The sequence below is a fragment of the Bos javanicus genome, chromosome 13 (genome assembly GCF_032452875.1).
Source record: "Bos javanicus breed banteng chromosome 13, ARS-OSU_banteng_1.0, whole genome shotgun sequence".
Classification (NCBI taxonomy): domain Eukaryota; kingdom Metazoa; phylum Chordata; class Mammalia; order Artiodactyla; family Bovidae; genus Bos; species Bos javanicus.
The window spans coordinates 46,905,887-46,929,348 of NC_083880.1; the positions used below are offsets into that span (position 1 = coordinate 46,905,887).

Below are 23,462 nucleotides of genomic sequence, written 5' to 3' on the forward strand. Positions count from 1 at the left end.
CATAGTCAAACTGTTTATTAGTTGCTATACATAGTATTTGGCAGATGATATCAACTGGTAATCTATCACTGTAGTAATCATTAATGAAACGACAGTAGCATGCAAACTCAAGAATCATTACGAGTTTAAGAGTAAACTTTTTTCACTAACACAAACACTACAAAATGAACACAGAGAAAATCTATAGGAATTCATGTTCCATGAAACCTATAAAGATGACAGAAAAACATTTTATTAACAAATTCAGTGTCATTTAAATCTGTGCATGATCACAAATGTATGTCCCAAACTGGTTCACACTGGTTTTTTTTTTTTTTTTAATTGGGAGCTGCTGCTATTGTTGTTCAGCTGCTAAGTTGTGTCCGACTCTTTGCAACCCCATGAACTGCAGCACACCAGGCTTCCCCGTCCTTCACCATCTCCCTGACATCCGACAGCCAGTGAAGGTTTACAAGCTCAGTGAGAACCAGCAGTGGGACAACCAAGGCTCCAGGCGTGTCCCATCCAGCTACGTGGAGTGGCTGAAGGGCATGTCCCAGCTACTCAGGGAGTGACAAAACGTGGTCCACTGGAGAAGGGAATGGCAGACTACTTCAGTATTCTTGCCTTCAGAACCCCATGAACAGTATGAAAAGGCCGAAAAAAAATAAAAAAAACCTGTCGAGTGATGAATGTAAATGTGGTCAACTTGGTGCTTCAGCACGGTGTGAAATTTATACAGGTTGTCTTCAGAACTGAGTAGAAAACATTCTACCATCAAGAGGCAGCCTGCTGATCTATGGCTCTGTCACCACTTAGAGCATTCGGTTAAGACTCTGGAGCTAGACTAGCACAAATCTCAGCTTATGGGGCTTTTGCAAGGATCAAACAAGTTACTATGCTTAGTAACTGTTAGCTGGTGTTAAGATGATCTATTTGCTATAATGCACAAAATGGGAATTGATAAGCCACTAAATGGTGTGACACTTGCAATTACCCACATGTGAATTTCATCTTCAGGACCCTAAGTGCATTAGGACTGTAACCCTCCCAACATTTCTGAAAGCAAGATGGGACAATAAACACTGTTAACTGACTGAGAGTTAACACTGCAGCAAGAAGGCCAAGAGAACTGTGCCTGGAGAGGGCCTCCCTCACCATATTCAAGAGACTTAACTTTTACACTAACCCCTTGTTTCTACACAGTGAGCAGATAAACCTCACATCATCAAATATGTGTTTTACACAGAAACAATCTAAAATTAATTCTATGCAAATTCTAGATTTAGTTTAATTCTGATGATAAATTCAGTTCATCACTGAGAGGTAAGATTTTTATGGTTAAAGATTTCCAATAATTTTAAATGTAATTTTTTAATTAGAATATTAAAACATTGCTTAATGAAATAAAATTTAAAAAGAGGAAAACAAAAGAACTCTCACATACACACACACAAGCTGAAAAGAGTGTAACAGGACAGCATGACCCAAAATATTCTATTGAGTAAAACAGAAATTCATTACCAAAGCAAGAACAATGTCCAAGTACGTAACAGTATGTTTTGCACATAGAACCACAGTATAACTGGTTTGTAATTAATAACCACCAATATATCACTTATTACTTAATATTTATTTAGTAAATAAAAAATTGTATCTGATGCAGGTAATGGACCTTTGGGAGAAATGTGTACTTCTGCACATAATTAAAACAAATATAATAAAATATAATTCACATTTAAAAAACCAACAGAATCCAAGGGACAGAAAGTTTTAAAACGTGACTGATTAATTTATAAGTATGATAAGAAAACACAAAGATGTAAACTTTTAAAAAAAATTGTTACTTCGCTATGCTGTATTTATGAAATGGCTGTTTGCAGGCCTCTCTTAATGTTTTTTCAGGAACAAAGCAGGGCAGCACATCTTGCCACGGCTGTGTTTAATTGTGTAATTTCGGAAGAATAAGACATAAATCCAATCCTACCTCTTACACAAAAGATGTGAGCTTTCAGCCAAGTCTCAAGAGGTATATAAACCTCAGTGTCTCTTAGACTGGTTCTTTTGAATCAGGAAAAGGAGATGAAGATGGGGAAAAAAGTACCTATCTCGTCCCTCTGTAAATTAAAACTAAATCCATTTATCCCCAAGATGTTCATCTATTCAAGAAACCACAAAATTTGTATTTTCATTAATGCTGCTTCTTAAAAGGTACCAACCTTAACTCAAGACCTATGTAAAAACTAGCAAGAGGTCCTGCTTGTCAGAGAACAAACTAGGTTACGTGAAAACTGCTGAAGCTGAGCAGGGCTGACCAGCCGAGATGGGAGCACATGTCTGCAGCTGCTCTCCAGTCATCATCAGCAAAACTGGTGGAGGCACACTAACTGAAAGCCAGTATTTTGTTTTTGGACTGGCATGACCCACACAAGAAGAAAGGAGACCCTGAGTCCAGATCTGGCAGGCAAGTAAAGAGACAAGTAGTCTTGTAGCAAATGTCACCTTTTCACACTTATATGCCATCCTCTACACTGGTGACCAAAATATTTAATGTCAGATTAAAAAGTGTCTGTCAAATACTAGAGAGTCATAGCTTTGTGCCAGGGACCATGAATCAAGCTGGGAGTCACCAAATAAATAATATCAATAGCCTCAATATCAAAGCACATATTTGATATATTTTATCTGCACAGGATCCATAATTCAAGGTCACCTGCCCTGCTACACTTTTACAGGCACACCTCAGAGATACTATGGGTTCAGTTTCAGACCACTGCAATAAAGAAACTATTGCAAGAAAGTCACATAAATTTTTCTGGTTTCTCATTGCATGTAAAAGTTGTGTTTACACTGTACTGTAATCTATTAAGGTGCAATAACAGTATGTCTAAAAAAGGTACAAACATTAATTTAAAAATACTTTACTGCTAAAAATGCTGGACAACGCAGAGTTGCCACAAACCTTCAATTTGTAAAAAAGCACAAGCCAAAGTACAATAAAATGAGGTATGTCTGTGTTAAATCTTTTATAAGACTTTCCTATCTTTAGTGAATTAAGAAATTAAGTTGCATTTATTACAAAGGGAGCTACTAAATACCAAACTCAACTTAGCTGAGCAATGGTAAAATTTTCTGCCCAAGAAATATATTTCTCAAGTTGTTAAAATAGAGGACATGAAATATCATGATGGAATAAGGACTGAATGTAGCCGTCCATGTACATTAGTTTAGAGCAAGCAAATGATGAAGCAACCTAGGCAAATGTAATTTTCCTTTAAAAAAAATAAAACGAAACAAGCCTTGAAATGAAACAAACACAACAGTTTCAGTACATATCCAGATCTACTGGCCTTTTACCAGTATAATTTCAAAAGCTTTAAAAATGATCTCTAAAAGAGGTATTTGGATCATCTGAGTGAATATTAGTAACAGATATCTGAAAATTAAAGATGACCAGAGAAAACTTACAAGAGTGTTGCCCAGGCTCAGCAAGCGTGTTTTAACAACTGGCTGGTACATATACTTCCACTGTTTACTAATATTTAAACTAACCATTTAAAATTTAGAGAGGCTTCATTTTTAATAAATATGGTTTTCATTCTGCTATCTCAAATGGACATTTTAATATATCACCATGAAGATGCTTATGTGCTACTGAATTTCATCACAGTTTCTCCAAATGAATTCTCACTTCAAAAGAGAAACAAAATGATGGTTAAGATCAGCATCTCAAACTGTCTAGAAATCAATCCATTCCTAGCAGAAAGAATCTCAGTACAATGGAGGTTACCGTCTTTGACTTACACAGGCTTCCTCTTTAATAAATAATATATAATTGTATCCTAAAATAGTCTTTTCAGAGTTAGGCTTTTATTACATGATAGCTGGATTTAATAAAACAATAGTATTTAAGATATGCATATTTTCCAATTGTATCAAGTTTTTAAAAATAAACATTGGAAAAAAGGTAGCAAGCCAGAATAAAAACATGACACAGCAGACTTGCTCAGTGATGGTTTAGAGGCCTAAGAAACAACACTTTTGCCTACCTTCTCTCTCTCAACAGAGCCATGGACATGAGGACAAGGAGTCCAGCCTCATTACTAATACACAGTACCCCAGGGATACAACTTGTAGGACTTATCAAGAGGAACCAACTTGTCTACCTCTGAGCTACAGCTGCTATTTTTAGAGGCTACAGAATGAAGAGAAGAGGAGCTTCACTACATTTCTCAAATGACAGAACTCCCTGAGTAAAGAGTCTTTGTAACTCTGAATAAAGTTTTAAAAATGAATAGTAGAAAAATCCTATCCCTTTCCTTACATATATAATCTATTTGACTTTTATAGGCCATATATATCTACTTGATTTTGTCTTCTCTTAATAATTAGTAGAAAGTCAGTGAGATAAATAATAATGCACACCCTCCAATCTAAAACCTCAAGCTTTCAGAGGTATCATCTCATATAAAAAGTGGAGCAACTATAAAGAAGAGCCCCAGACTCATATGCCAGCATGCAGGGCTGTCAAAGACCACAGAAAACCTTTGTACTGATTAGAAAGTTGACCTTCCCTAAGACTGATTTTGTTAGAACAAGACACGTCACTGCCATGTGCTAGAGAACTGCTAAATAAACATGCAAGGATATCTGAGGAGAAGGTGGCAATTCCTAAGCTGTGCAATTCACACCGGCCCCCGTACACAGCAGCCTGCATGCACAGGCCACACAATCCCTACTCACACACAGAACTGGCCACTGCAGGATGCCTGCGCTGTGCCAAGGGTAACACAGGTCAGTTGTGTGTCCTCCAGAGTATTCTCAGGGCATGAAAACTGCAACACACAAACAGCCCTGGGTAGCTGGTGGTCCACCAGCCACAACCATGAGATACACATAAAATCAGTCTCATCATTTTATAGCTACACCTTTAAATACAGATCCAGCATCCTAAAGGAAAATCTCATTACAAAACTTGTGTTTGGAGTTACAGGTTAAATGTAAAAAAAATCATGATGAGAATTTTTCTTGCCATTTAGTAAGAAATTTGTGTGCTTTTGCTACACAAAAGGCATTTCTTATTTTAAACATATTTATTCACTGGTCAAAACATGCTTTGAGTGCATAGTTAAATGCTTTCTATAGATAATCTCATTTAACCCTCAAAACAACCAAATGAAAGTGATATTAACATGCTCATATTACAGCTGAGGAATGAGTATCAGAGGTTAGAAACTCCCTCACACAACTAGAAACAATATCTGAGACAGGACTGAAACCTTAACTTCTTTTTATTTCACTATTTCATAAAGTAGGTACAATGTTTATACTCAGTTGTACTTAAATCATACATGTATACTTGGTATAAAAATGCCTGTGAATAAGAACCAACCAGAATTAATAAAATCTGTATACACTGTTTGACTTACATGTGAGATTTCATCTAGGAAAAAGAAAAGGAAGATGCTATAAAAACAAATGCAGTGAGGACATGTACGCATAAAACTAGAATACAGAACCTAATGTGGCTGAACACATACAACTCATTAACTGCTTGCTGAATTAAACTGAACAAAGAACTTCAACTTGAAGAGGGGAAAAAAGCATATGGAAAAGCACAAATCTAAATAGGAGAAATAAATCACTTTTATGAAAAAGTTGTACATATGAGCCACAAACCAAAATCTTATGGATTAAGTTGCTTTTACTACTGGCCAGTTGCTATAGACATCTCAGAAATTATCCATATAGCCTTCTATAGTAAATCTTTATGTTTCTAAGTGGTTGTGGATTAAAAATTTTATATAATCTGGATCATTTTGAATATATAAGCTATCAATTATCAGTGGCCCTCCTTTAAATGTCTGCTATAGATAAGATTTATACCACCTGACATTATTATCACTATTATAGCTTGGCACCCAGTTTCTTCATTGGCAAAAACTTTAATTTTCTGTAAAGCACTTCCCTGGTGATTCAGTTGGTAGCGAGACTGCCTGCAATGCAGGAGACATGGATTCAATCCCTGGGTTGGGAAGATCACCGGAGAAGGAAATAGCAACCCACTCCAGTGTATTTGCCTGGGGAATTCCACCCACGGTCAGAGGAGCCTGGTGGACTATAGTCCATGGGGTCACAAGACTCGGACACAAGTTAGAAACTAAACCACCAAGGATGGCAACTGAAGAATTATTCTAATATAAACATTTTCACTTAAGTTTTCAAGAATATTTCTAGTGCACAAATCAAATGATACCAGTGAAATTAAACATTTTTTATTCCATGCTATGTGTGAAAAATGTGAATTTTCTTTCCTGAAACTTTAAAAGCACTTATTAAATTGACAAAAACAATGTTAAAGCTAATAGTCTCCCACAGAAAACTGTACTGTTAGTTTATTGCTCTCAGACTTGACAAGCGAGTGTCTGTGTTGGCTCAATTGCCTAGAGTCATGAAGGGAAAGACAATGTTCTGGGGAAATGAACCAATTTTAAGATACTGTGTCATTTTTATAATTCTAGGTTTTAGAGAATTCATGATAAAGCACTCTCAATATACCTAATTATCAAATCTATTCATTTTAGAACTAAAAAATTAATGTTTATCCTATTTTAAACCTTTCTGTTCCCAAAACAGACTTTTCATTAAAGTATTAGAAAAATTAAGAGCAAATAAGGAAAAAAGACAGACATATTACACATGAAACCAATCTTCACATTTAAAAAAGGTACTTCTGTATGTGACCCTGAGTAGAGAAGTATACACCCCTTTCAGTCTGTTTGGACGGCATCAATATTATCCTCACTGAAACTTTTTTTTCTTTTTACTAATATTTACTGAAGAAAATGCTTAGGAATACCATTAACTGTGTGTACATTCAAAGGGCTTTCTTTTATTTTTCAGATTCAAGGCAACCCAAACAGGAGAAGCAGACTCCCTGCACAGGTGAGTTTTCTCCCAAACAATCAGGAAGGAAAGGAGCCATCCTACCAATGCCAGTCCTTACTGTGAAATATTACCAAACTTCTGAAAACAAATCTCTATGGGGCATACATAAATAACGTTCCAGATTTATAAAATAAAAAACTTACAATTTCGTCGCCTGGTAACCAATATCCTTCCTGTTCGATACCAGCTTTGGAGCCTTTGCAGCCCACTGTCAGCGTCTCCACAATAAGACCATCTTTCACAGCCAAGCTCAACTGACGAGTGGTCTCCTTTGGATGCATACCGTGGACTCGAGACATGTACCTGAATACAGAGGAAAACAAAGTTTAAATCTCTTAGTACTGAAAAATGAAAATGAATAAAAACAAGAAAATATTTTTCTTTATTGTGACATACTTATCAGAGCCCTACGGAAAGAAAAGAAAAGAAAGAAGTCAGTCAGTCCTGAATACTGAACTCTTTCAATTATCACAATATTTTAAACCTTAAATCTATTTTGCCTCTTTAGAGGAACATTTGTTCAAAATACTCCCAAACCAGCATAAATAAATCTTTTAACAGATTTTATAGTCAAACATCCCATTTAGTTCTAGCCTCTGTGGCAACTGCCACTAACCTCCACTCTGCAGATTCTCAATCTAGAATTTTATCGTCTTCAGGATGTTGGAATATAAAATACTTTTACTCAAAACTTAGGAAATGACACCAAAGAAAATACAGAAAACACAGCTGATTGTCAACATATAAAGAAAACAAGAATGCATGCTATGATCAATAAGGCAAAAATGTGATCTTCAATTAAATATATTTTCAACTGCATCACTAAAGCATACAAGCTCTTCCTGATTTATAGTTACATGGCATATTTATTAAAAAATTTTGTTCCAAACACACCCTGCACCACAGAGAATGATGTTTATAGATTCTCTTGCACTCAGCAATTGTACTAAACTCAGGTTAACATTATGGCATATTTGCTTCATATCATTTTATTTTTCAAGGAAATAAAACGTTACAGCCACAACTGAATTTGTGCCATTTTCCATTCCTCTCCAATCAAACCCTAATACCCTCTTACTGGTAAACTAGGATATCTAGACACAAAAACATACTGGGAGACAAATCAGGCTGGCCTCAGTCTCTCCAGAAAAACATCCTGTGCTGCAAGACAGGGCTGAGTGCCCCAGGGTATTCAAGGAATTAAGAGTACAACAGAAGGATTCTGTATCCAGTTACCTGTCATTTAAATATCTATCAGAGCAGTCAAAACAAATGATTTTCAAAAGGCACGAACTCAGGACTTCCCTGAAGGTCCAGGGTTGCTCAGCGCAACCACAAAAAAAAAAAAAAAAAGCAAGATCTCATCACTGAAGAACCTTCAAAACTCAGGAGATGAATTTCAAGCTACACAAGGAGTAAATCGTGCAGAAGGAATGCAGAGCCTCTGTGTCTACAGCTTGTGGAAGAGAACAGTTTTTTGTTTAGGTGTTAGATAACTGTAAAGAGTTATTTTCTATTTTCTCTGCCAATGCAGTTAAATGAGAGATAAAAAGGAAGTGACATGGGAGCAGCAGCCCCACTGCCCTAACAAACAAGGGCAGGAAGAGACAAGGTGGAGTGGTCCACAGACTAATGTGTTGGCTTTGCCGCCTACCAGCTAAGGGTGGCAAATGATGCAGCAGAGCTACAAGTATTTTTTGATATGTAAAAACACCAACAGAAATAATCAACCCAATCAGAAACCTGGCAGAGGACCTGAACAGACACTCTTCAAAGAAGACATACACACAGTCAACAGGTACATGAAAAGATGCTCAACCTCACTGATCATCAGGGAGATGCAAACCAAAAATCACAATGAAATGTCACTTCACACGTTAGAATGGCCATCAGCAAAAAGACAAGAGATAACAAGTGTTAGTAAGAATGTAGAGAAAAAGAAACATTTGTACAGTGTTAGCGGGAATATAAACTGGTTTAGCCACTATGGAAAAGAACATGGAGGTTCCTCAAAAAATTTAAAATAGAACTACCATATGATCTATTTCTGGGTATTTATCTGAAGAAAATGAAACACATCTGCACCTCCGTGTTCCCTGAAGCAGTATGTACAACAGTCCAGATATTTACAATAGACAAGATATGGAAACAACCTAAGTGTTCATGGACAGATGAATGAAGAAAATGTGACATACAGATATATATAATGGAATATCACACAGCCATAAAAAACCCTTGCCTTCTGTGACAACATAGATGATCTTGAAGGCATTATGCTACATGAAATAAGTCAGACAGGGACAAATACCATATGATCTCACTGATATGTGAAACAAACCAAAAAAACACTCATTAGATACAGAGAACAGACTGTTGATTGCCAGCCATGGAAAGTGGGGAGGGAGTGAACAAGATGCATGACAATCGTTAAAAGGTACAAACTTTCGGTTATTAGATAATTAACTCATGGAGATATAGTGGATATCATGGTGACTATGGTTAACGATACTATACTGCATATGTGAAAGTTGCTAAGAGAATGGATCTTTGAAAAGAAATCACGGAATAGGTACAATTTCTCAAAAACATTATACGATTATCTTTGTATAAGAGTTTTAGGGGTATATTCCAGGAACTGTCAAAAGAGGTTACTTCTGAGAACAGGGGTTCACCCAAAAGGGGTGTGAGGAGTACTTTCTTTTTCAACAGTACTCCCTTTTGATTTTGTTGATGTATCTACTGGCTGAAGACTATTTATATAAAAAAAGCAGCCACCATTTACCACCCCTCCTGCATGAGCTTGCCAGTCTTGGGCAGGTTCCTTTCTTTCTTTCCAAACTCATCTTAGCTCTTCTGCCCTTTACTTATCCATAATGATTTTAAAGTCAGTTGGCAAAGATCCATGAAAACCATTGCTGTAATTTAGATTCAGTTCAGTTCAGTGGCTCAGTCATGTCTGACTCTTTGCAACCCCATGAATCACAGCACACCAGGCCTCTCTGTCCATCACCAACTCCCGGAGTTTAATCAAACTCATGTCCATTGAGTTGGTGATGCCATCCAGCCATCTCATCCCCTATCGTCCCCTTCTCCTCCTGCCCCCAATCCCTCCCAGCAACAGGGTCCTTTCCAATGAGTCAACTCTTCGCATGAGGTGGCCCAAGTATTGGAGTTTCAGCTTTAGCATCAGTCCTTCCAATGCACACCCAGGACTGATCTCCTTTAGGATGGACTGGTTGGATCTCCTTGCACTCCAAGGGACTCTCAAGAGTCTTCTTCAACACCACACTTCAAAAGCATCAATTCTTCGGAGCTCAGCTTTCTTTATAGTCCAACTCTCACATCCATACAGGACCACTGGAAAAACCATAGCCCTGACTAGACGGACCTTTGTTGGCAAAGTAATGTCTTTGCTTTTTAATATGCTATCTAGGTTTAATATGCTATCTAGCATATCTATCTAGAATATGCTATTCTGACAGAATGTGGTCCACTGGAGAAGGGAATGGCAAACCACTTCAGTATTCTTGCCTTGAGAACCCCATGAACAGTATGAAAAGGCAAAATGATAGGATACTGAAAAAGGAACTCCCCAGGTCTGTAGGTGCCCAATGTGCTACTGGAGATCAGTGGAGAAATAACTCCAGAAAGAATGAAGGGATGGAGCCAAAGCAAAAACAATACCCAGTTGTGGATGGGACTGGTGATAGAAGCAAGGTCCGATGCTGTAAAGAGCAATATTGCGTAGGAACCTGAAATGTTAAGTCCATGAATCAAGGGAAATTGGAAGTGGTCAAACAGGAGATGGCAAGAGTGAACATCGGCATTCTAGGAATCAGCAAACTAAGATGGACTGGAATGGGTGAATTTAACTTAGATGACCATTATATCTACTACTGTGGGCAGGAATCCCTTAGAAGAAATGGAGTAGCCATCATGGTCAACAGGAGAGTCCGAAATGCAGTACTTGGATGCAATCTCAAAAACGACAGAATGATCTCTGTTCGTTTCCAAGGCAAACCATTCAATATCATGGTAATCCAAGCCTATGCCCTAACCAGTAACGCTGAAGAAGCTGAAGTTGAACGGTTCTATGAAGACCTACAAGACCTTTTAGAACTAACACCCAAAAAAGATGTAATTTAGATTAGAGGAGACTGAATACCATTACAATTGTAAGTAATATAATTTTTCCTGATGAACTTTGAAAAACTGCATAATTACAACTTTTTCTACATCCTTAACAAGATCTTTTTAAAAAAATGAAACAAAGATGATTATTTTTAATGATAAAAGGTACCATTCACAAAGAAGATAAACATCATAAACCATTAGGCACCTTAACAACAAAGAAACAAAGACCAAAAAAAAGCAAAACTCAGGAGAAATATAAGGGAAAAGACAAAAAATGTATAATCATAGTGAGATATATTAACATTACTCTGAGAATATTTTATCAAGTGCAGAAAAAATGAGAATAGGAGCATCTTGAATGGTGTCATTAATAATTTAAATAGATTTATATATAACTAATTTGTATTAATCATATCCCACACAAATATATTTAAAATTCATACTGTCAAACTATGAATCGAAGTGGAATCAAAATGCCATACATTTTTAATTAGGCAAAAATTTATAAGTTTTCTAAAATATATCTGTTATACATATTATTTATATGTATGTATACAAAAGCTCTTCTACTACACTGATAAAGGCTTAGGAAAGAACATAAAAAAAAGAGAGATGGAGAAATTAGAAAACATTAAATGAAATGGAAGCACTGAATATGAAATAGAAAAAGTAAAACAAACTGGATAAAAGTAAAAGATCCTCAAGTAGTCCAGCTGTTTTTAAATATGGCTGTTCATAAGAAACATTTCTTGGATGAATGGAAAAAAAAAAAGACATATCTGGAGCTCTGGCAAAAATAAAAGCAGTACCTGGGCATTTGTAATTTTCAAAAAATTCCAAGATAATTCTGATATGCATCTGGATTTTAAAAAGTGATTACAGGTTTTTCTATTAAATGGTAGTTTCAGTGATACAGATTTCTATAATTTTTCTGCTGACAAATCACGATACTATGGTATTAATAATAGTTACATAATCACAACAGTAAAAGATGTTTATCAATTTTTCACAATAAATAGACAAAAATAAAAGATAATTATAATTGCAAGCCATAATGGGAACATGATTAACCTAAGAATATAAAATAATCACATATAATTTGTGGGGTCAAGCAGACTGATGTGGTCAGTGAAACTGCATATGTGCACATTTTCATCTGCTCAGCCAGTCTTTGTCTTTTGGTTGGTGCATTTAATCCATTTAAGGTAATTATTGATATGTATGATACTATTACCATTTTCTTAATTGTTTTGGGTTTATTTTCTATAAGTAGGGTTTTTCCTTATCTTTTCTGCCTAGAGTTCCTTTAGCATTTGTTGGAAATCTGTTTTGGTGCTGCCAAATTCTTTTAACTTTTGCTTGTCTGGAAAGTTTTTGAGTTCTCTATCAAATCTGAAGGAGAGTCTTGCTGGGTAGAGTATTCTTGGTTGTAGGTTTTTCCCTTTCATCACTTGAAATATGTCATGCCATTCTCTTCTGGCTTGTAGAGTTTCTGTTGAGAAATCACCTGATAGCCTGATGGGAGTTCCACTGTATGTTATTTGTCGTTATTCCTTTGTTGCTTTTACTATTTTATCTCTGTCTTTAATTTTTGTCAGTTTGATTACCATGTGTCTCAGTGTGTTCCCCCTTGGTTTTGTTCCTTCTGGGACTCTGTGCTTCCTGGACTTGGTTGATTACTTCCTTTCCCATGTTAGGGAAGTTTTCAGCTATTATCTCTTCAAATATTTTCTCAGGTCCTTTCTCTCTTCTTCTGGGACCCCTATAATGCAAATGTTCCTGTGTTTAATGCTGTCCCAGAGGTCTCTTAGACTGTCTTCATCTCTTTTCATTCTTTTTTCTATATTCTGTCCTGCAGCAGTGATTTCCACCATTCTGTCCTCAGGTCATTTATCCATTCTTCTACCTCAGTTATCCTGTTATGAATTCATTCCAGTGTATTATTCATCTGCTTGCCTGTTCTTTAGTTCTTATAGGTCTTTGGTAAACATTTCTTGCATCTTCTCAATCTTCGCCTCCATTCTTTTCCAGAGATCCTGGATCATCTTCACTATCATTATTCTGAATTCTTTTTCTGCAAGGTTGCCTATCTCCATCTCATTTAGTTGTTTTTATGGGGTTTTATTTTGTCCCTTCATCCGGGACCTAACTGTCTGCTCTTTCATGATGATTCAGTTCAGTTCAGTTCAGTCGCTCAGTCATGTCTGACTCTTTGCGACCCCAGGAATCGCAGTGTGCCAGGCCTCCCTGTCCATCACCAACCCCCGGAGTTCACTCAGACTCACGTCCATCGAGTCAGTGATGCCATCCAGCCATCTCATCCTCTGTCGTCCCCTTCTCCTCCTGCCCCCAATCCCTCCCAGCATCAGAGTCTTTTCCAATGAGTCAACTCTTCACATGAGGTGGCCAAAGTACTGGAGTTTCAGCTTTAGCATCATTCCTTCCAAAGAAATCTCAGGGCTGATCTCCTTCAGAATGGACTGGTTGGATCTCCTTGCAGTCCAAGGGACTCTCAGGAGTCTTCTCCAAAACCACAGTTCAAAAGCATTAGTTCTTCTGCGCTCAGCTTTCTTTACAGGCCAACTCTCACGTCCATACATGACCACAGGAAAAACCAGAGCCTTGTCTAGACAGACCTTTGTCAGCAAAGTAATGTCTCTGCTTCTCAGTATGCTATCTAGGTTGGTCATAACTTTTCTTCCAAGGAGTAAGCATCTTTTAATTTCATGGCTGCAGTCACCATCTGCAGTGATTTTGGAGCCCCCAAAAATAAAGTCTGACACTGTTTCCACATCTATTTCCCATGAAGTGATGGGACCAGATGCCATGATCTTTGTTTTCTGAATGTTGAGTTTTAAGCCAACTTTTTCACTTTCCAGTTTCACCTTCATCAAGAGGCTAATTTAGTTCCTCTTCACTTTCTGCCCTAAGGGTGGTGTCATCTGCATGCTATGCTATGCTATGCTAAGTCACTTCAGTCGTGTCCCACTTTGTGCGACCCCATAGACGGCAGCCTACTAGGCTCCCCTGTCCCTGGGATTCTCCAGGCAAGAACACTGGAGTGGGTTGCCATTTCCTTCTCCAATGCATGAAAGTGAAAAGTGAAAGTGAAGTCGCTCAGTCATATCCGACTCTTAGCGACCCCATGGACTGCAGCCTACCAGGCTCCTCCGTCCATGGGATTTTCCAGGCAAGAGTACTGGAGTAGGGTGCCATTGCCTTCTCTGGTCATCTGCATATCTGAGGTTATTGATATTTCTCCCGGCAGTCTTGATTCCAGCTTGTGCTTCTTCCAGCCCAGCATTTCTCATGATGTACTCTGCATGTAAGTTAAATAAGCAGGGTAACAATATACAGCCTTGACATACTCCTTTTCCTATTTGGAACCAGTCTGTTGTTCCATGTCCAGTTCTAACTGTCGCTTCCTGACCTGCATACAGATTTCTCAAGAGGCAGATCAGGTGGTCTGGTATTCCCATCTCTTTCAGAATTTTCCAGTTTACTGTGATCCACAGTCAAAGGCTTTGGCATAGTCAATAAAGCAGAAATAGATGTTTTTCTGGAACTCTCTTGTTTTTCACATGATCCAGCAGATGTTGGCAATTTGATCTCTTGTTCCTCTGCCTTTTCTAAAACCAGCTTGAACAACTGGAAGTTCACGGTTCACATATTGCTGAAGCCTAGCTTAGATAATTTTGAGCATTACTTTACTAGCATGTGAGATGAGTGCAATTGTGCGGTAGTTTGAGCATTCTTTGGCATTGCCTTTCTTTGGGATTGGAATGAAAACTGACCTTTTCCAGTCCTGTGGCTGAGTTTTCCAAATTTGCTGGCATATTGAGTGCAGCACTTTCACAACATCATCTTTCAGGATTTGCAATAGCTCAACTGGAATTCCATCACCTCCACTAGCTTTGTTTGTAGTGATGCTTTCTAAGGCCCACTTGACTTCATATTCCAGGATGTCTGGCTCTAGGTCATGAAGATAACTTTCTGTAATTTGGTTTTTAGTTGCTGTGGAATTGTGGTTCTTGCTTCTTCTGTCTGTCTACTGATGGAGGAGGCTAAAAAGCTTGTGTAAGCTCCCTGATGGGAAAAAATAGGTGATGGGAAAAAATCCCTGGTGACAGGAAAAAATGGATCTTGCTCTAGTGGGCTATAAAGAAAGCTGAGCACTGAAGAATTGATGCTTTTGAACTGTGGTGTTGGAGAAGACTCTTGAGAGTCCCTTGGACTGCAAGGAGATCAAACCAGTCAATCCTAAAGGAAATCAGCCCTGAATATTCATTGGAAGGACTGATGCTGAAGCTCCAATATTCTGGCCACCTGATGGGAAGAACTGACTCACTGGAAAAGACCATGATGCTGGAAAAGATTGAAGGTGGGAGGAGGAGGAGACAACAGAGGATGAGATGGTTGGACGGCATCCCCAACTCAATGGACATGAGTTTGAGTAAGCTCCAGGAGTTTGTGATAGACAGAGAAGTCTGGTGTGCTGCAGTCCACGGGGTCACAAAGAGTCGGACACAACTGAGTGACTGAACTGAACTGAACTGGGAGGCAGGGCCTTACTCAGTAAAGCTTTAATCCAATTATCTGCTGATGGGTGGTTTTGCACTCCCTCATGGGTAGTTTTTTGGTCTGAGGCGACCCAGCCCTACAGGCTGCATGGTCAAGTTAGGAGTGTTTATGCCAAAGAGGACGTTCCCAGACAGCTGCTGCCAGTTCCTCAGTCCTGCAGTCAGCCCCTGCTGATCCATACCTCCACAGGAGACCCTCCAACACTAGCAGTTTTGGTTCAGTTTCCTATAGATTCACTGCTCCTTTCCTCATGAGTCTTGGTGCACACAGGTCTTTTTTGTGCCCTCCAAGTCTGCAGTCTCTGTTACCCCCAATCCTGTGGAAGTCTTGTAATCAAATCCTGCTGGGCTTCAAGGTCAGATTCCCTGTGGATTCCCAATCCCTTTGTCAGGTCCCCAGGCTGGGAAGCACCCAGGTTCCAGTGTCCTCCTGTTGATGGTTGTTCAGTAGCTGGTTGTGATTTTGGTGCTCTCACAGGAGGAGATGAGTGCACGTCCTTCCACTCTACCACCTTGAACCAGAAGTCTAACCCGGCAGAGCACAGAACATAACAGATCCTCCAGAGCCCAGGAATGCAGGCCGATCTAAGTGGGAAGCAGCAGGAGGTGATGCAGATGAGGAAGGTCAGGTACTGATACCCTGCACAAGGACTGGAAAGCATGGGCAACAGAAGACTGTCAATTGTGGAACATTTGATAAGACGGTGTTTTTGAAAAACATCTGACACCACTGATGGAAAGAAGAAATAGACCAGCAAGGCCAGGAGAAGGCCAGACCCAATTAGGAACCAGCTGCCACTGCACAGGCAGGAAATTACACAGGTTAAAAACCAGGCCAGGTAAAGAAGACAGACATTTTACAGGACCATTCAGTCTACCCAGTCTAGAGTATTCCAAACACATTTCTCATCCCCTCTAGCCACAGGATAAAAATCTCAATACTGGCATTAGAGGTCTTCCTAGTTTGGCCTTTTGGACTTTTCATTTCCTAAGACTCTACAGTCCCTCTGTTTCGACTCCCCTCTGCCTCACCAAGTCCCATTCAACTTGCAAGGCTCAATTAATCCCATATCCTCCTAAGGCCTTCCTGATTCTCTCTCAGTGACCCAGCACTACCTCCTCCCCCTTCAATTAAGGCCTGTCATTGTTGTTCAGTCCCTGCCATGTCCAAATCCTTTCTGACCCCATGGACTACAGCAGGCCAGGCTCCCCTGTCCTTAACTATCTCCTGGAGTTTGCTCAGAATTCATGTCCATTGAGTCAATGATGCTATCTAACCATCTCATCCTCTGCTGTCCCCTCCTCCTTTTGCCTTCAATCTCTCCCAGGAAAGGCCTGCTGCTACTGCTGCTGCTAAGTCTCTTCAGTCGTGTCCGATTCTGTGCCACCCCAGAGATGGCAGCCCACCAGGCTCCCCCTTCCCTGGGATTCTCCAGGCAAGAACACTGGAGTGGGTTGCTATTTCCTTCTCCAATGCATGAAAGTGAAAAGTGAAAGTGAAGTCGCTCAGTCGTGTCCAACTCTTAGCGACCCCATGGACTGCAGCCTACCAGGCTCCTCCGCCCATGGAATTTTCCAGGCAAGAGTACTGGAGTGGGGTGCTATTGCCTTCTCCGGGAAAGGCCTGTCATACTATTAATTAAACATTCCACTCACATGGGGCAGAGCTGCATTCTGTCTAGGATACCTTTTCCATTATTTGGTACTATTCTTTTATTATATTTTAATTGGAAGCTAAATACTTTATAACATTGAGGTGGTTTTGCCATACATTTACATGAATCAGCCACAAGTATACATGTGTCCCTCCGTCCCAATCCCCCCCCACCTCCCTCCCCATATTCTTTTACTCTTTAATGGTACTTTTCTGTGCCTTGTCTGTATGATTCCATCATAGAACCGCAGAGAAACATGAAACATATGAAAGCACGTGGACAACAATCCCAGCCAAAGTGAGTGCCCCAGGAATGTGGCATGCTGGACAACACTCACTGTGGGACTGTGGTTATGGCTCTTCAGAACCAGTAACTCTTCTGTAAGGCTGTTATATAAAATAAAATAACAATGGTAACAGTGGTAAACTGTACCTGTCAACCTACTACCATAAGACAGTGTGTAAGAAAGAGTAAATCAACACAGATTGAAATGAGAATGAAGAATTCTTGGGAGTACATATACAACATAACATTAACTGTTAAGTTTTTTAAAATTAACTTTATCGTAACTTCAGCAATGGCCACTTTCCTATCCTACAATAAATCTACTGAGGGAATAGAAATTGACAGGGATAAGACAAATAGTTCCTAGAAATCATAGGTTTCATAAAACTGAACTATAGTAAAAAAAAATAATTAATGGGTACCTAGTTGCAACTTCAAAGACAACCTACACATGAAGAAGACTTACAATCTGGATTTATGTCTGTCTGTAGTGATAAGAAGAACTCCAGGAGAACTCAAATTTCAATGCCAAACATGTCACAAGAGGTCAGAGGTCACATTTTCTAATTGGGGTTTGACCCTAAAGTAAGCAATACATGTAATTAATTGATGCCCTAATCTGAAACATTAACTTGAATGGGACTAAGTCAACCGATCCAATGTCAGTCTAATAAGCATGCTAGTCACAAATGTGGTCACCTCTAGAAACACAAAATCAAAGTTGCTCAAGACAGAAAGGAAATGAGACTTCAACTGCTTTTTCCAAGACAACAAAAAATAATTTGATCTCTCCCAATGACACCAATAATGTTAGCTAATAATACTGGCAGAGACTGTAATAAAACCCATACTTCTTTCAAAAATATGTCTTTATCTTATAACTATTATTTAGAATACTTATGAAAGTCTAATGTTGTATTATAATCATCTAAATTAGATATGAATAATTTGGATTAAAGAGGAAAAAATGACCTGTAACTTATTTTTATTGGGTATTAAAATATAGGAGACATTTTAAAAATAACAAGGCAATGAATTATGAATCATACTGGAAATCTTAGGGATTCAAAGTTTAAATTTCATTTCTGTTACTGGTTTTGATGTCATATGCTTCTTTATCTCTTTGCTCATTTATTTAAAAACTGTAAAACAAGGGCTAAAAACATCATGATGTAGTACAAACATAAAAATATTTTATAAACAATTGTTTTATATAAGTGCTGCAATCAAATATTTCACAGCTTTAATTTCATGACACCTAGCCAAATTTCATAAAACTGACGAATTCATATGTACTACTTATAATTTAGCATTATAGCTACTCTTGTCTATGCCTATGTTCATCTAAACTGACTCATGTAATTCTTTTTTAAGATAAAACAACTCATTTGTTTTCATCTTATGATTAAACATCACAAAACATCTTTTATCTTCTAAAAACATAAAGTGTTTTTATGGACAGGCCAAAATTTATTTGTGCTTATTTACTTTTCAAGTAAGAATGGAAGTTTATACCATTATTAAATCACATTTATAAACATGAGCTTTTAAATTAGAGGCACAAGTTAACAATTAATTTTAAACAATCAAACTTTACCCTATACATGTATTTTGATTTCAGATTTGACTCATTCTGTAAAAATACTTTCCATCCCCAGGACTCCCTAGTGGTTCAGTGGTAAAGAATCTACCTGCCAATACAAGAGACACAGGTTCAATCCCTCATTCAGAAGATCCCACATGCCATCGAGCAACTAAGCCTGTGTGCCACAACTCCTGAGCCTGCCCTATAGAGCCCAGGAACCACAGGTACTGAAGCCTGTAAGCTCTAGAGTCCATGTTTTGCAACAAGAGAAGATACTGCAGCGAGAAGGCCAGGTACCACAGAGAGTAGCCTCTGCTCTCCACAACTACTGAAAAGCCCTCGAAGGAGCGAAGATCTAGTGCAGCCAAAACAAATAATTTTTTTAATTAAAACAAACAAAGAAACACAAAAACATCCATCCCCAAATAACAGAAATTTTCAAAGAAGTTTCTCTTAGTGATATTTTTTAAATACTTGAAATATTCAATAAAGTGAAAGTGAAAGTCACTCAGTTGTGCCTGATTTTTTGCGACCCCATGGACTACAGTGCATGGAATTCTCCAGGCCAGAATACTGGAGTGGGTAGCCCTTCCCTTCTCCAGGGGATCTTCCCAGCCCAGGGATTAAACCCAGGTCTCCCGTGTTGCAGGGAGATTCTTTACCAGCTGAGCCACAAGGGAAGCCCAAGAATAGTGGAGTGGGTAGCCTATCCCTTCTCCAGCGAATCTTTCCAACCCAGGAATCGAACCAGGGTCTCCTTTATTGCAGGTAGATTCTTTACCAACTGAGCTATCAGGGAAGCCTATAAATCTCAACAGTGGCTCTGTAATTTATAGTACCTTTTCTACTTATCTGAACAGAAAACTAGCAATTAGAAAAAAAGAAAGTAAAAGGTAGTATTAAAAAGACTCAGGACTCTTTCCAAGGGAGGTGTACTGACAACTAACAAAACGCTACTGCCATGAACCCTGAAGTTAGATATCATCAGATTACATAGAAGAAACATTTGCAACACAAACAAACCCTACTTTGTTATAGAAGTTGTTATTAGTACCTATTTGTTCAATTAACTTTGAGGATATGAAACTTCTACTCATAAAATTTCTTTTCAAATTTCAACACAAATGTAACATTTTAATGATATTCTGAAGATGATACTGCTGTAGGTTCTGTATGTTCTAGTGTCATATACAAAAATGAAAAATACTGCTTGAATCTGCCTCTGCTAGAATGAATTTTTATTGCTTTCAGCTCTGCTTTAGGACTTCAGAAAATACCCAGTGCCTTTAGCAATTATTTTTCTTTTTAGAAAAATGACTCGATGCTGTGAGCTGGGAAGATGGCAAGAAGTAACATGGTTTTAATGTCTCCCAACCTCCTCGACAAAGTCACAGGAAGCGTTAGCAAAAAACAAGTTGATGACCTAACCCTTGGAAAACAAGTGACAAGAATTCTCATGAATCCCAAAGTCCAGTAGCGGAGGACAAGCCTCCAAAAGCTGGAACTGCAGTTGGTACTGACACCTGTGCAGGAGGAGGCAGAGGGACATGACACAGCACTGAGAACAGGCAGATAAAACAGCTAACAAGCAGTCACTGGAGAGCAAAGAGGGCCAAATCGAGAACAGCAGTGGACATTGGACAGGGTTTACACACCTCTATTTGCAGGTAACTGATGGTAATTCACGAGCTCATGGTAAAGTTCTTATGGGGCTGGAGCAGAGAAACTTGTGAACACTCACCATCAGCCAAAGCTCCCTTCTAGTACAGAACTCTACAGTGTAGAGAAACTGCTAACAATAAAAGTATCAAACCCTACTGAAGTCTGGTCATAAAGATCTCCAATGTAAGGACAATGGGCACAAAAGAAACTGTGGTTCTGGCAAAAGGTACAGAAGCAGGAGATCACGGTAAATGTGAGACATTATTTTTAGCACTTCATAAAAATGACAGAAGATGCTTTAGAGCCATACCTCCAAAAACTGTTTGCAACCACCTTCCCTTGACACAAGTTCAGGAAAAGTGATTTCACATGACAGGACTGTGGCTGAAGGAACAGAACATCCCTAAAGTGGAAGCATGCCCAAGACAGGTGCCCACAACACAGATCAGACTATAACTACTATTTAAACACATGAAAAGACATTAAGAAAATTATATAAGATACAGGAAAGATATGTCAGAATTAGAAAACTCAGAAATGATGTAAACATGAGAAGTAAATGAAAAAATTCACTTCAGAAGAAGTCCAAACTAGAAGGCACACAAGAGTCAGTATGTAGCAAAAAATGTGGTCAGTATAAGTCATAAAGAAAGAAAATATGAAAAAAACCAAAACTGTATAGCAGCTTTATTCACAACTGCCCAACCTGAAAATTACAAATATAGAAGACAGGAAAAGAAACCAACAGAGTATAAGAAAAAGCCCCCCAAAACAACAAGTAAACAAGATAATAAAAGTCCACAAATGATATATATATATACAATTGACCCTTGAACCTATAGGGGTCACAGCCCACCACAGCCCAATGCAGTCCAAGACCTGCGTCCCTCTTTACAGTCAGCCCTCTGTGTGCAGCTCCACATCTGGATTCAGGCAACCCTGAAGCATGCAGCGCCATGGCACAGGGGATAAGTGAACCTGTACAGTTCAATCCACGCTGTTCAAGGGTCAGTTGTACAATTTTTAAATTAAAAATAGTAACAAGCTTCCTCAAAAAAGTAAAAACAGAAATTACCATATGATCCAGCAATCCCACTCCTGAGTACTTATCAGAAGAAAATGAAATCACTATCTTAAGACTTCTGTACCCTCGTGTTCTCAGCAGCATTATTTACAACAACCAAGACATGGGAACAACCTAAGGGTCCATCAAGAGACAAACTGATCAATAAAACATGGTATACATGTACAATGGAATATTATTCAGTCATAAAAAGAAGGCAATTCCATCATTTTGTAACAACATGGATCAATGCCAATTGTATCTCAGTAAAACTGCAGAGTGGGGAAGTGAAAAAATTTTCTTTAAAGACTCTACTAGAGAATGAACTTCAGATGTCAGTGGTAAGCATGAAACAAACACTTGGAGAAGTAAGACTAAATGCCAGCTCTAAGTACAAAGTATGACATGTAATCGCTACATTCTGTGACAGTTTAGAATCAGTACAGTTCTTCAGAGAGGCTAAAACAGCTTGTCTGGTTTCCATGAGATGTGCTGTCAGTTCCAGCACCGGTGATGGTATTCTCAGACAGCCTGGGACATAGCTGGAGAGAACAACTGAGTTAACTATATGACATCTAAAATGCACCACCCATAGTGTCCTTAAGAATCATGACTCTTACTGTGTAAGAAAGAAGGCAAAGATTTTAGATAGCTCAGTAAAAACCAGTAGCCATAAATTCAAGGGGGAAATATCAGTATGAATTCATTACAACTATATGTATTTCCTAGCTGGTCCACTTAAAGGCCTAGAGACAGAGACCAACCTGGTAGCAACAAGCACACTGAGGGCCAGAAAATGCTCTTGAGACACAATTTCTAACTGTAAGAAACCAGCGTCCCCTGGAGAAATCAGTGGATCCAGGCTTGGGGCACGGTGTGTCCTAGGTGAGCCCGAAAAAATCCTGTCATATCAGAAAGCAGACAGGAACTTCAAAAGACATCACGAAGAGGCTCCAACTGGTCAAAGAAGGGAAGTTAAGCATCAATAGGGATTATAACAGAAACAGACTGAAATACACCAGAAAGAACTATTTGGTCGCCACTGGAGGATGCTATTTTGAAAACCGCTAGTTAAAAGAATCAGTTGTTCTACCTTTTCGATGTGAACCATACCAAATTGGTAACCACACCCTACATGATAGGAAGTTTATGTTCTTATGGAAGTGTTTCAGTTGAAAAATAAAAGATAAACTATTTGACAGATTATCACTATTTCACAATCCTTAATGAATTACTGAATCTAGCCACTGTACAACAGGCTGAGTACTAACCTTGCCAAATGAAACACATTACCACCTATGAGGAAGTCTTACACTGCTAGGATTCACTACTCAGCTCAGTTCAGTCACTCAGTCGTGTCCAACTCTTTGCAACCCCATGGACTGCAGCATGCCAGGCTTCCCTGTCCATCATCAACTCCCAGAGCTTGCTCAGACTCATGTCCATCGAGTCAGTGATGCCATCCAACCACCTCATCCTCTGTCATCCCCCTCTCTTCCTGCTTTCAGTCTTTCCCAGCATCAGAGTCTTTTCTAATGAATCAGTTCTTCGCATCAGGTATCAAAGTATTG

General features: G+C 38.7%; 1 protein-coding gene across 16 annotated transcripts in view; it reads right to left on the reverse strand.

Annotated features, from left to right (window-relative positions):
- Positions 1-23,462, reverse strand: part of ZMYND11 (zinc finger MYND-type containing 11) — a 73,855-nt gene that overhangs the window by 31,068 nt on the left and 19,325 nt on the right. For 15 of the 16 annotated variants that reach the window (XM_061436572.1, XM_061436571.1, XM_061436565.1 and 12 more), the window contains exon 3: positions 7,071-7,230. In XM_061436572.1, the coding sequence (XP_061292556.1) occupies positions 7,071-7,230 (160 nt within the window). Of the gene's footprint in view, positions 1-7,070; positions 7,231-23,462 lie in introns of those variants that run through there. The other variant, XM_061436576.1, reaches the window with a different exon arrangement.